The sequence below is a fragment of the Chanodichthys erythropterus genome, chromosome 4 (genome assembly GCF_024489055.1).
Source record: "Chanodichthys erythropterus isolate Z2021 chromosome 4, ASM2448905v1, whole genome shotgun sequence".
Taxonomy (NCBI): Eukaryota; Metazoa; Chordata; class Actinopteri; order Cypriniformes; family Xenocyprididae; genus Chanodichthys; species Chanodichthys erythropterus.
Window position 1 is genome coordinate 24,583,947 of NC_090224.1, and position 12,068 is coordinate 24,596,014.

At 36.9% G+C, this 12,068-nt stretch overlaps 2 protein-coding genes across 3 annotated transcripts in view; one reads left to right on the forward strand and one right to left on the reverse strand.

The window, feature by feature from the left end:
• Nucleotides 1–1,323: 1,323 nt before the first annotated feature.
• Nucleotides 1,324–3,949, reverse strand: exoc8 (exocyst complex component 8). The gene has a single exon (XM_067383382.1). It carries the CDS (start codon nucleotides 3,815–3,817, stop codon nucleotides 1,763–1,765), a length of 2,055 nt encoding a protein of 684 aa, XP_067239483.1. The 5' UTR covers nucleotides 3,818–3,949; the 3' UTR covers nucleotides 1,324–1,762.
• Nucleotides 3,950–4,216: 267 nt separating this feature from the next.
• sprtn (SprT-like N-terminal domain) overlaps nucleotides 4,217–12,068 on the forward strand; it is a 9,516-nt gene continuing 1,664 nt past the window's right edge. The window contains exons 1-6 of one of the 2 annotated variants that reach the window (XM_067384616.1): nucleotides 4,217–4,711; nucleotides 5,145–5,459; nucleotides 6,668–6,767; nucleotides 7,968–8,096; nucleotides 9,348–9,639; nucleotides 11,467–12,068. The exon at nucleotides 11,467–12,068 is cut by the window's right edge and continues 1,664 nt beyond it. In XM_067384616.1, coding sequence (XP_067240717.1) covers nucleotides 5,152–5,459; nucleotides 6,668–6,767; nucleotides 7,968–8,096; nucleotides 9,348–9,639; nucleotides 11,467–12,068 — 1,431 coding nt within the window. In that variant the 5' untranslated portion in view covers nucleotides 4,217–4,711; nucleotides 5,145–5,151. Of the gene's footprint in view, nucleotides 4,712–4,949; nucleotides 5,460–6,667; nucleotides 6,768–7,967; nucleotides 8,097–9,347; nucleotides 9,640–11,466 lie in introns of those variants that run through there. The other variant, XM_067384615.1, reaches the window with a different exon arrangement.

The window sequence follows — 12,068 nt, forward strand, 5'->3', positions numbered from 1 at the left end:
GGTCAGTATTGGCCGGCTACTGCATCAGCATCACATGCATGTGCCAATACTGACTCGGTGTTCAGACATAGAACCTGGAAGTTCTGCAACATAAACAGTGTAAGATGAGATCGACGAATTTGTTAAGTTATTTTATATTATATTAGAGTCACTTCATAACATTAAGACTGAACCACTGTAGTCACACTGACTATTTTAACAATGTTTTTACTACATTTCTGGACCTTGAATGTGGTAATTTCGTTGCTTTCTATTGAGGATTAAAAAAATCTCTTGGATTTCATCTAAAATATCTTAATTTGTGTTCTGAAGATAAACAAAGGTCTTGCGGGTTTGGAACAACATGAGGGTGAATAATTAAATTTTTGGGTGAACTAACCCTTAAGCGAGTTTACTGCACCTTGCATTCTCAAACAAAACAATGTCTTTACTAGTTAATTAACAGTGAAAAGAAAGCAGTACAAATTAATGTTTTCATCTCTACCTTTGTTTTATTGCTTGACTGAAATGAACAAATGGTTTGAAATGTAATTCTTTATATTTTAACAATATTAATTTCCATTTACTTTAATATACAATAAACATAAGTTATTAAAGGAACACTCCACTTTTTTTGAAAATAGGCTCATTTTCCAACTCCCCTAGAGTTAAACAGTTGAGTTTTACAGTTTTCGAATCCATTCAGCCGATCTCCGGTTCTGGCGGTACCACTTTTAGCATAGCTTAGCATAGTTCATTGAATCTGATTAGACCGTTAGCATCGCGCTTAAAAATGACCAAAGAGTTTTTATATTTTTCCCATTTAAAACTTGACTCTTCTGTAGTTAAATCGTGTACTAAGACCGACAGAAAATGAAAATTTGCGATTTTCTAGGCTGATATGGCTAGGAACTATACTCTCATTCAGGCGTAATAATCAAGGCTGCAGCAGTGCAATGATATTACGCAGCGTCTCTCACATACGTCTCCATGGTTGCAAGACACGTTCCCTGTGCAAGCAGGGGCTCACGGGCGCTGCGTAATATCATTGCACTGCTGCAGCCATGGAACAGCAGCAAAGTTCCTTGATTATTACGCCTGAATGAGAGTATAGTTCCTAGCCATATCAGCCTAGAAAATCACAACTTTTTATTTTCCGTCGGTCTTAGTACACGATTTAACTACAGAAGATTCAAGTTTTAAATAGGAAAAATATCAAAACTCTTTGGTCATTTTTAAGCGCGATGCTAACGGTCTAATCAGATTCAATGAACTATGCTAAGCTATGCTAAAAGTGGTACCGCCAGAACCGGAGATCGGCTGAATGGATTCGAAAACGGTAAAACTCACCTGTTTAACTCTAGGGGAGTTGGAAAATGAGCCTATTTTCAAAAAAAGTGGAGTGTTCCTTTAAAGAATCAAAAGCACAATTAATTCACTTACTATTATATAAAGTGTTATACAATTGCTATTTATTTTTCAATAATGCTTTTTTTGCCATTTTTTTAAGCTTGATGCCCATTTGAAAACTGTACGATTTATTTTTTTTTTTTAATTCTCCTTTTGTGTTCCATGTCCAACATAAAGCTTTGACATGAAGGCAAGTTAATAATGACAGAATTTTTATTTCCAGTGAACTATTCCTTTAAAGAGTGTGAGTGTTGGGAGTGCATCACGACACAAAAATGAGTCATATGAGTGTACTCAGCGAAATGCGTTGAGATTTGAAGACCTCTGTGGTAGTGCATTAGCAGTCTCATTCATTCACATTCACCCGTCTCTCTTAAACAACAGACATGGTGCTGTCAGGGTTGACTCTGACAGGCCGAGAGCTCTTCCTCAGATCCTGGAGCTGTTTGGCTGGTTTCCCCACTCCCTCCTCAAACCTCCTCTCCACAACAGGAAGCACCGTCTCATGCAGGAAGGATGCGTTCTGTAGAATGAAGGCCTTTTTCTCGGTCTCCTGCTCGCAGCGCAGGCTGTAGTCCACATGCTGCACCGCCACCAGTATGATCTCCCGCAGGCTCTCCAGAAACACCATGTGCAGCTCTGGGAAGTATAGCTTCAGTCCTTCCTCCAGGAAGGCCATCATCTGCTTGGTGAAGGCCACAATGGTGTAGCTCAGGTTAACCCAGCAGTCTTCGCCCGTATACTGATCGAAACTACCTACGCCGCAGCTTCGCATTTCATCTTTGAGTTTTGCCAGAGCTTCAGGAGTCATGAGGTTCATCCTACGCCACATCTCCTCAGAGTTACGATGCCTCGTTGCTTCTATGATGATGTCTTTCTGGCTTTGTAGAGCCGCCCTGATGTCTTTCACAAGCAAAGACTGTAAAATGAAGGTCAGATCCAAGCCAATCTCGCTCAGTTGCTTGCAGTGCTCGCTTGCGAATTTCACGCATTCTGCGGCGGTGGACAAGCTCTCTTTGCTGTCAAACACCTGCTTGCTGAAGGCGTCTACGAACATCTTCATCACCGAACGAGACCAGACCACAAAGGCAGAGTAACAGCCAGTGTTGCCCGCAAAATCCGTCTCAAACTCTTTGGCGGTTTCCAGTAGGCTCGTGAAGAAGATGTTACAGAGCTTCTGGATGTAAAGCAGCGTGGCTCCTTCGATGCGAAGCTGTCGGATGGCGGTCTGGACGGCCGCTGCTCTGTTTTTCAAAAAGAGCTCACAGGCCTTCGTGGACTGGCCCAGCCGAATGAGCTGGGATACGGCTCGCCGTGTGGCTTTAGGTCCTCCACGGAGAGAGCGATCGGGCGAGAGTTCAAACACCAGAACCTCGGTCAGCTGCCGAACGCGCTCATCCACCTTCCCCCTGAGCTCCTTCACCCGTGGGCTCACTGGTTGCTCCTTCAGATATTCATTTAGTTTATCCAGAAGATCAACAGCACCCTCAAAGTCTCTCTGAGCGATGCACACATCAAGGTCTTCTGGAAGCTCCTGGATCCATTCGGGACTCAGATCCACCAGCTCCTCTGAATCCAGAGGTTCGTCATCATCGAATGGGTTTGTGGAGACTTCCTGTCTCACTGGTGACGTTGGCACCTCCTCTTCCTTTTTGTGCTTTTCTTTTGCCACTTTGTTTTTCTTTGTTTCCTCCAGGATCTCAAGCCACTCTTTCTTGATTTTGCTGTTCTCAGCTTTGAAGATGCGGCTGTCTGGGAACATGAGGATTTTGAACATGTCTTTCATCGGAGGGTTGTCTTTCACGTTTACAACCGCAAAGCTTTCCAGATCATACAACGCATTGTATTTGTATTTCACAGCTCCGCGCCTGTTTGCCAACCAGGTTGCAATTAGCAGGCAATCGTTCATCAGGAACGCATGGACCTTTTGGATCTGCGACATGTTGTCTACGTCATACTCCAAAAGATCACCATTATAGACCAGATATCTGCCTGGGGTTTCCATGATGTTCTTGCATCCCTCCACTTTTTCCAAAAGTGTGGTTAGGGTTCTTTGTTTGACCTCTTCTGTTTCCTTTGGGAAGGCTGTGAGCATCTCTTTGGCTGTTTCATCTTTATCTGTGGATAGGAGAGACTGTGTAATGCTCTCCATTATGCTCTTCTGCTCAGTGAGAATGTGACTGAGCTGATACATCTCACTTTCCAGGTAGGAAATCTCCTTGGCTGTCTCAATAAACTGTCTGTAGTTTTTATAAACATTTTTCTTCAGGTTTTGTGCGGTTTCGTCGGCAAGTGTTTGTATTTTTTGACGGTGTTCTTGTAAATCTCGGTCACCGTCCGACTGCTGCGAGAGCTGCTTCACGTACGACTGAGGATCAAAATTAGGGGATTCCAGCAATTTACGCAAACGATTTCCAGTGTCTGACATTTTTTTGGTTGTTAAGGCTGAAGACAATGTATAAAAGAAACACAAATATGGATATAATTGTATGAAATCACTCCGACATTGCAGTACAGCTGCAGAGAGAGACCGCTTCCTCAACAGGAAACGCGCGGCACCTCCCCGTGACCAGGGTTGCCAGGTTTTCACAACAAAACCCGACTAATTGCTTCTCAAAAAAAAAATTGTGTTCCAGGGGTGAAAATCCGGGTTTCCTGGTAAAATTCGCTTCCCAGGGGAAAAATATCATGTTATTTGAGGTCGCTTCAACCCGCGGATATTAAAAACAACCCTTGGCAACAGTTTAAAAGTAGCCCAATTTGGCAACCCTTGGCAACACTGCCTGTGATGTCAGTCACATCACGTGAAGAGCGAACATTTCAAAATACACAACAACAAAGATTCACGCACTAGAATATGTTTGAATAATTTAATAATAATAACATTTGCATCTCGTAACATGTTGTTGTTTGCATTCGGTGTATGTATGATACATGCCTTTTGTTGTTGTTGTTCATGTTAATATGCCAGATACATTTGATTAAAAAAAAAACAAAAAAAAAAAAAACAGCCATACCGTTTTAATTCATACACTTTATTACAAACGTAGCTCACAAATATAAAGTATACACAGATTTTAAAATATATATTTTTGCCCATTTGTGTAAAAACAGCAAGACCAAAAATAAGTGCCACCTCTTTTGTAGGAAGTCATCACCAAGTAAGAAACTCACCTTGTTTATAAAGAAAATATTTTCAGAAGTCTCTAAATTTCAATATCAGAGTGAATAATTAAATATCAAATGATTAATTATTCTATTTGTTGTTGTTTGTGCAGCTATATCAACTCCGTGCAACTGTTCTGAAAAGTCAACATTTTCCGTAAGAATAACGTAACCCTGCAGTCATTTTTATTTTATTTTTGTAACTCTATTGCATCTGTTTGAATATAGCATGTTGTAATATTCGCATATCCCCAATGTCGCGCTGCTCGTGTATATAACGTAACGTTATTAAATTTAAAAATAGAAATACATTTCCCAGCATTCCTCCACACTGTGTGACTTTATGATTGGCCAACAATTTTTTTTTTTTCATAGGTCTCTAGTGGAAATGCACTGACAGTGTCATTTCAAAAAATTTGAGACGTTAATTATTATCGTCACACTCATGAAAACCAACGATTAGCCCGAACTTTATACAAAACCCTTTAATGTATAAAGGGGGAGTTTCGTTGGTCGTGATTAATGGTTATATGTGGAGGTTTTGTGCTGGTTGATGTTGTCATCCAGTTAATTTATTCTTACTGAAGCAGACTGAAGATGGAGGATGAGGACTTTTTACTCGCTCTTCGTTTACAAGAGCAGTTTGATCAGGAGACATCGGCTGCTGGATGGAGTGATGAAGACTGTCAATCCAGTAAAAGGCGTAAGATTGACTCCTCTGGTCTGATGGATGTGATTCCCTACTCTCAGGCCAGACCAGAGAGACCGCTGTCCATCGTGGATGAGTCGTGGGAGACCCTGGACCCCAATCCAGACATAAGAGCCATGTTCCTGCAGTTTAACGACAAGTTTTTCTGGGGTAAACTCAGCGGTGTGGAGGTGAAGTGGAGTCCGCGGATGACACTGTAAGATTCACAAATGATTCTGTATGATTCTCAACAAAACTTATAAATATAGATAGACATAAAAAGACAAATAGATAGATAGATAGATAGATAGATAAAAAGACAAATAGACATAAAAAGACAAATAGACATAAAAAGACAGATAGATGGATAAAAAGACAAATAGACATAAAAACAGATATATAGATAGATAGATAGACATAAAAAGACAGACAGATAGATAGACATAAAAAACAGATAGATAGACATAAAAAGACAGGTAGATAGAAAGACATAAAAAGACAGATAGATAGATAGATAGATAGATAGATAGATAGATAGATAGATAGATAGATAGATAGATAGATAAAAGACAAATAGACATAAAAAGACAGATGATAAAAAGATAAATAGATGGATGGATAGATGGATAAAAGACAAATAGATAGACATAAAAAGACAGATAGATTGATAAAAAGAAATAAATAGACATAAAAAGACAGATAGATAGACAAAAAGACAGATAGATAGATAGATAGATAGATAGATAGATAGATAGATAGATAGATAGATAGATAGACAGACAAAAAGACAGGTAGGTAGGTAAAAAGACAAATAGATAGATAGACAGACAGATAGATAGATAGATAGATAGATAAAAATATAGATAGATAGATAGATAGATAAAAAGACAAATAGATATACATAAAAGACAGATAGATAGACAGACAAAGACAGATAGGTAGGTAGGTAGGTAGATAAAAAGACAAATAGATACTGTAGATAGATAGACATAAAAAGACAGAGATAGATAAAGAGACAAATGATAGATAGACAGATTAAAGACAAATAGATAGATAAAAAGATAAAAAGACAGACGGATAGATAGATAAAAAGACAGATAGATAGTAGACATGTTGTAATTTGTTACACTGTTAATTTAAGTTTAAGTTATGTTACAATATTTGATAGTGTTATAATATTTGATAATATTTTCTTTTATTATGCATATGTTTTTATTATTGTTTTATGTATATATGCTTTGGCTATATTGTATTATTTACAGTCATGCCAATAAAGAAATTGAATAGATGATAGATAGATAGATAGATAGATAGATAGTTAGATAGATAGATAGATAGATAGATAGATAGATAGATAGATAGATAGATAGATAGATAGATGTCTTTGACTCATGTTAATTACTGGCTAATGTTGGACTCCCTCAGATGTGCTGGTGTTTGCTCTTATGAGGGAAGAGGAGGTTTATGTTCTATTCGCCTCAGTGAACCACTCCTGAAGCTCAGACCCCGAAAAGATCTTGTACAGGTTGGTTAAATTTGACTTTCTTCATTTTTAATGTCAAAATAAAAAATGTCTTAACCCAAGCTTATTGTATAATATCTAAAGCCTCTAAATTTTACTTTACTGACAAACCTAATAGTTTATCTTTTTTTTAGCAAGAAAAAGGCCTTTTAGCATAATTGTAAAAAACAATGTCCACCTTCAAGTCATGGTACATGTCTTTGTGCTGTGAAATCTTTAATGATATTTAAAAAATAATGTAAGAATAACTTAAATACTGTAATCAGAATATTTCAAGATGAATATTTACTGGATTTAAGCAACTTTGATTACTTGATTATCCACACACACACACACACACACATATATATATATATATATAGACATGTTGTATACATATATATATATATATATATATATACACATAATTTAAAAAAAAAATCATGAGAAAATGTTTGTATCAAGTATGTTACAACATGCTTTTTTTCAGAACATATGCTTTTACATTTTTTATCATTGTATTGCAAATGCACACACACACACCCTTCAATAAACTACTAATACAGTGCTTTGACTTTAAAACTAAGCATTTAATAATCATCTTACTAAGACATATTATTGAGAGATAAATAGTGATGACTGATATTTATATGCATTTTATGCAAGTAGTTTGCCATACTGTTATACAATCTCATTGAGCTACCTTACAAGCTATCATAATTTCATCTTATTTTTTAGCCATATAAATTACATATTTTTGCTCAATTTGGGCCTCTGAATAATATTAAGGTATTATTTTTCCTCCTCGAGTTGAGTGTAAACTCCATATTCTCACTATACATATGTACTATATGAACCATAAAAGCCTGATTGTATCAAATATGATACTCAACATAAAACACATATGCAAACCTTTTTATATTTTGTCTAAAGGTTCAATAAACTTTCATTTAAAAAAAAAATATATATTTCTAATATTTAAAATGCTAGCCTTTACTGGATTAATAAATGCATGCTTTTGGTCTTATTGTTTACAATTCAATAATGCACCCTATTCTAAAAAAAAAAAAAAAAATGCTTTGTTTTTGAAACCTATGTAATTAATCTAATAACTTGTTCCACCTGACAACTTGACGTGAAGAAAAATTTTAAATAAAAAAGTACCCTAAATGTATTTCATGATCAGTTGCAGCTTGATTTTAATGTTAATGTTTCTTTCCACAGACTCTTCTTCATGAAATGATCCACGCTCTTCTTTTTGTGACTCAAAACAACAGAGATCGAGATGGTCATGGACCAGAGTTCTGTAAACACATGGACAGAATCAACCAAGCAAGCGGCACAAAAATCACTGTACGACACGTTTTTGATATTCAGATCAGATTATTAAACAATGTCCAGTTGTTAAAGGATTAGTTCACCCAAAAATGAAATTTCTGACATTAATTACTCACCCTGATGTTGTTCCAAACCTGTAAGACCTTCTTTCATCTTCGAAACACAAATTAAGATCTTTTTGAAGAAATCCGAGAGGTTTTTTTATCCCATAGAAAGCAATGTAATTTCCGTTATTCCATCCAGAAAAGTAGTAAAGACATTGTTAAAATAGTCCATGTGACTACAGTGGTATAACCTTAATGTTATTTTGTGCACAAAAACAAAACAAAAATAATGACTTTATTCAACAATTTCTTCTTTACCTTGTCAGACTTGTACGCAGTGAACACAGTACAGCGCTGCTGAATTGTATTTATGTCCGAACGCCAGCTTAGTATTGGCCGGCTCCTGTGTCAGCATCACACGCATGCGCTGTGGTGCTCACATGAACAGCGTCGGCCAATACTGAGCCGGCTTTTGGACTTGAACCCGGAAGCGCTGCACTGTGTTAACTGAATATGAGACTGACAGGGTAGTGAAGAAATGTTGAATAAAGTTGTTATTTTTGCTAAACTTCTGTAGTTGTTGAACCTCTGTAGTCAAGTTGACTATTTTAACAATGTGTTTACTACTTTTCTGGACCTTAAATGACAGTAATTGTGTTGCTTTTTATGGGGGATACAAAAAAAACCTTGGATTTCATCAAAAATATCTTAATTTGTGTTCTGAAGATCTTACGGGTTTGGAACGACATGAGGGCGAGTAATTAATGGCAAAAAATTCATTTTTGGGTGAACTAACCCGTCTGATGTCACGTGTCACAGTTTCCAGGAACAAATGCCCTGTCAGATCCCAAAAGCAAAATCTGCCAGTATATACTTATGGTGTGCTGTAGTACTGGCTAAAAATCATGGTCTAACCTTTATGTCCATACCAAAATCTTAGTTGACCAGACAGTGATTCATCTTTTATGAATCGTTAAAATATTTGTGTCCGGGATGCCGTGAGCCTCAAGACTGCAGTGTAAGCTTAGCTTATACATCTGCTATAAATGAATAGTGCTCATAAATGACTGTTTAAAAAGTATTCTCACTTGAAATGAATTAGAGGTTTGGACTCTATGATGTGATATAAGATTGTATGTGTCATGATGACTAGCAGAGAGAGTTTACCCTCAAGAACATTAATGACATTAATCTCTGTGCTGTATTGCATCTCTTTTCACAGATATATCACTCATTTCACGATGAAGTTGACGTGTACAGGCAGCACTGGTGGCGCTGTAATGGACCCTGTCAGAATCGCCGGCCGTTCTTTGGTTATGTAAAGCGTGCAATGAACAGACCTCCCTCGCCCAGAGACCTCTGGTGGGCCGAGCACCAAAGGACCTGTGGTGGAACATACACCAAGATCAAAGAGCCAGAGAATTATGGGAAAACAGGCAAAACCGACAAAAAGAAAGACAAGAATCCTTCCAAAGAAACTTCTAAGGATTCAAAGCCTCCCAGCAGCACAACAGGTAATCCATTTGCTATTACCACATTATTAAATAATGTATAAATGTGCATATTTAAAAAAAAAAAATAACACTAAAAAGCAAATTAGATCATCTTTTAGAGTAGGGCAATTAATTGTAAAATAAAAGTCTGTGTTTATGTAATATATGTGTGTGTTCTGTGTATAATAATTATGTGTATATAAATACATGCACATACATGTATATATTTAAGAAAGAATATATATTTATATATAAAATATTTATATTTATATGTAATATAAAATATATATATATATATGTATATTTATTTATACATGAATATATTTCTTAAATTTACTAAATTTATTAAATTTATATATACATAATTATTATACACCGAACACACATATATTATGTAAACACAGACTTTTATTTTGCAAACGATTAATCGCGATTAATCGTTGTGCAGCCCTATTTTAGAGCAAATGCTTAATAGAAAAAATGAACTTGAACTTCAAACTCTCTAAACTTTTTTTTTTTTTTTTCTCTCCAATTTCTACACCACTTCTGCTAGAGTAATGATTTTTCAAATAGGATTTAAAATAGGTTAAAATAGAGTTGTGTTTCTGCCATGCTGTAATTACCATAATTACTAGAAGACAACACTAACCTTCAACTCGATGCTGTATGGTATGCTTTGGCAACACTATAAGTGCAAAAATGAATCTGGATTGAACTGAGTAATCAATTGACAAAAAAACAATACAACGATAACAGACATAATGCAGATTCCTTATTAAGAATCTTATAGTGTATTTAGCCAGACATTAGATAGTTATTAAACTCTGTACTAACTATTGTATTGTCTTTTTTTTTTTTTCTCTCTCTTTTTTTTTCAGATTATTCTTTTCTTAAATCCAAAAGTATATTTCCCTTAAGTATATTTACCACTCCACCTCGTGGACTGTCGGTGTGGTGTATTTTCTGTCATTTGTACAGTCCGCACACCATCCGTGTGTAGCCAAGTTTTTGTGTTCAACAGCAAGTGATTTGAGCACTTGAAAAGAGCGGTCCACTAGATAGTGTTCGCTCTACACGCTCGTGGTCACAGAGTGTACTTTAAAAGGCCTGGGCGCAGTGCTGAACTGTTCGCGAGATGGAGCGGAACGCAGAAAATTTAGTATACCTGAGATTTAAAGGGATAGTTCACCCAAAAAAAATTTCCCATCATGCACTTACCCCCAAGTTGTTCCAAACCTGTATGAGTTTCTTTGTTCTTTTGAACACAAAAGAAGATATCGATAACCAAACAGTTGACAGTAGCCATTTGACTTTCATAATAATAAAAAAAAATATTATGGATGTCAACTGTTTGGTTACCGACATTCTTCAAAATATCTTCTTTTGTGTTCAACAGAACAAAGAAACTCATACAGGTTTGGAACAACTTGAGGGTAAGTGCATGATGGAAAAAAAAAAATTGGGTGAGCTATCCCTTTAATTATTCCTTTAATTCCTTATAGGAATTATTAAACAAGTATTTTGACTCATTGTTTCCACATGATGTTGCAGAGGTCAGGTGGCACAAGTGGGAGCTTCAGAAAATTGAAAGTTGTAATTAAAAGATATAAATGCTTTTAAGCCAGAATCTTGAAATTGCAGTAAATCCTACATGCCAGGAACACACCTCAGGTTTTCTTAACACTCCCGCTGTCTGCAATTGGTCAAACTAACAGATGTTCCCACCCACTATTGCCATTGGTTGAGCCAGTGTTGCTATGTCAGGCTGCTTGAACAAACAAAGAGCATTGTTTTGATAGTACCACATTGTACTCATTTCTAGACAATCAAATATGTATTTTGTTGCAGGCTCTGGCTCACAAGACATCAGAAATGTCATTCCATTCAGTGGGAGAGGGTTTATTCTTGGAGGAAACATGCAGACTTCCACAAACAAGCAGAGTCAGAGTCCTCCCAAATCTCAGCCCGAACCTCTGGTCTCTCCTCCTGACTCTCCGATTCTTCCGAGACTACAACCCTTTGAGACAAACTTGTTCAAAAGAGTCGGCCCAGGTGCATCGAATGTTCCCCGCAAGAAGTCTGTTGGCAACACTAACGTCTTTATCAACGTCAATGGCTCGCCTGTGAGAATTTCCAAAGGCAATGACTTAAGAGTCAAGCAGAGGTCAGTACGAGATCTTTTCCAGGCCATTATCCTCAAATCTCCAGAGAGAGCAACCAGTGCTTCCAGTTCCTCCAAGCCTGACACAGAAGCCACGGCAGCAAACCCTTCTAAATGTAATGGACCATCTTCATCTAGTGCCTTAGACGCAAAACCTTTTGGGAAAACAAGCCTGATCAATAACCATCATTCATCCACCACCACAGGGCCAAAGCCTGGCTCTACAGATTCAAACCTCTCCAAATATTTTGGAAGCAGTGCTAAAACAGTATTCCCAGATTCAAAGTCA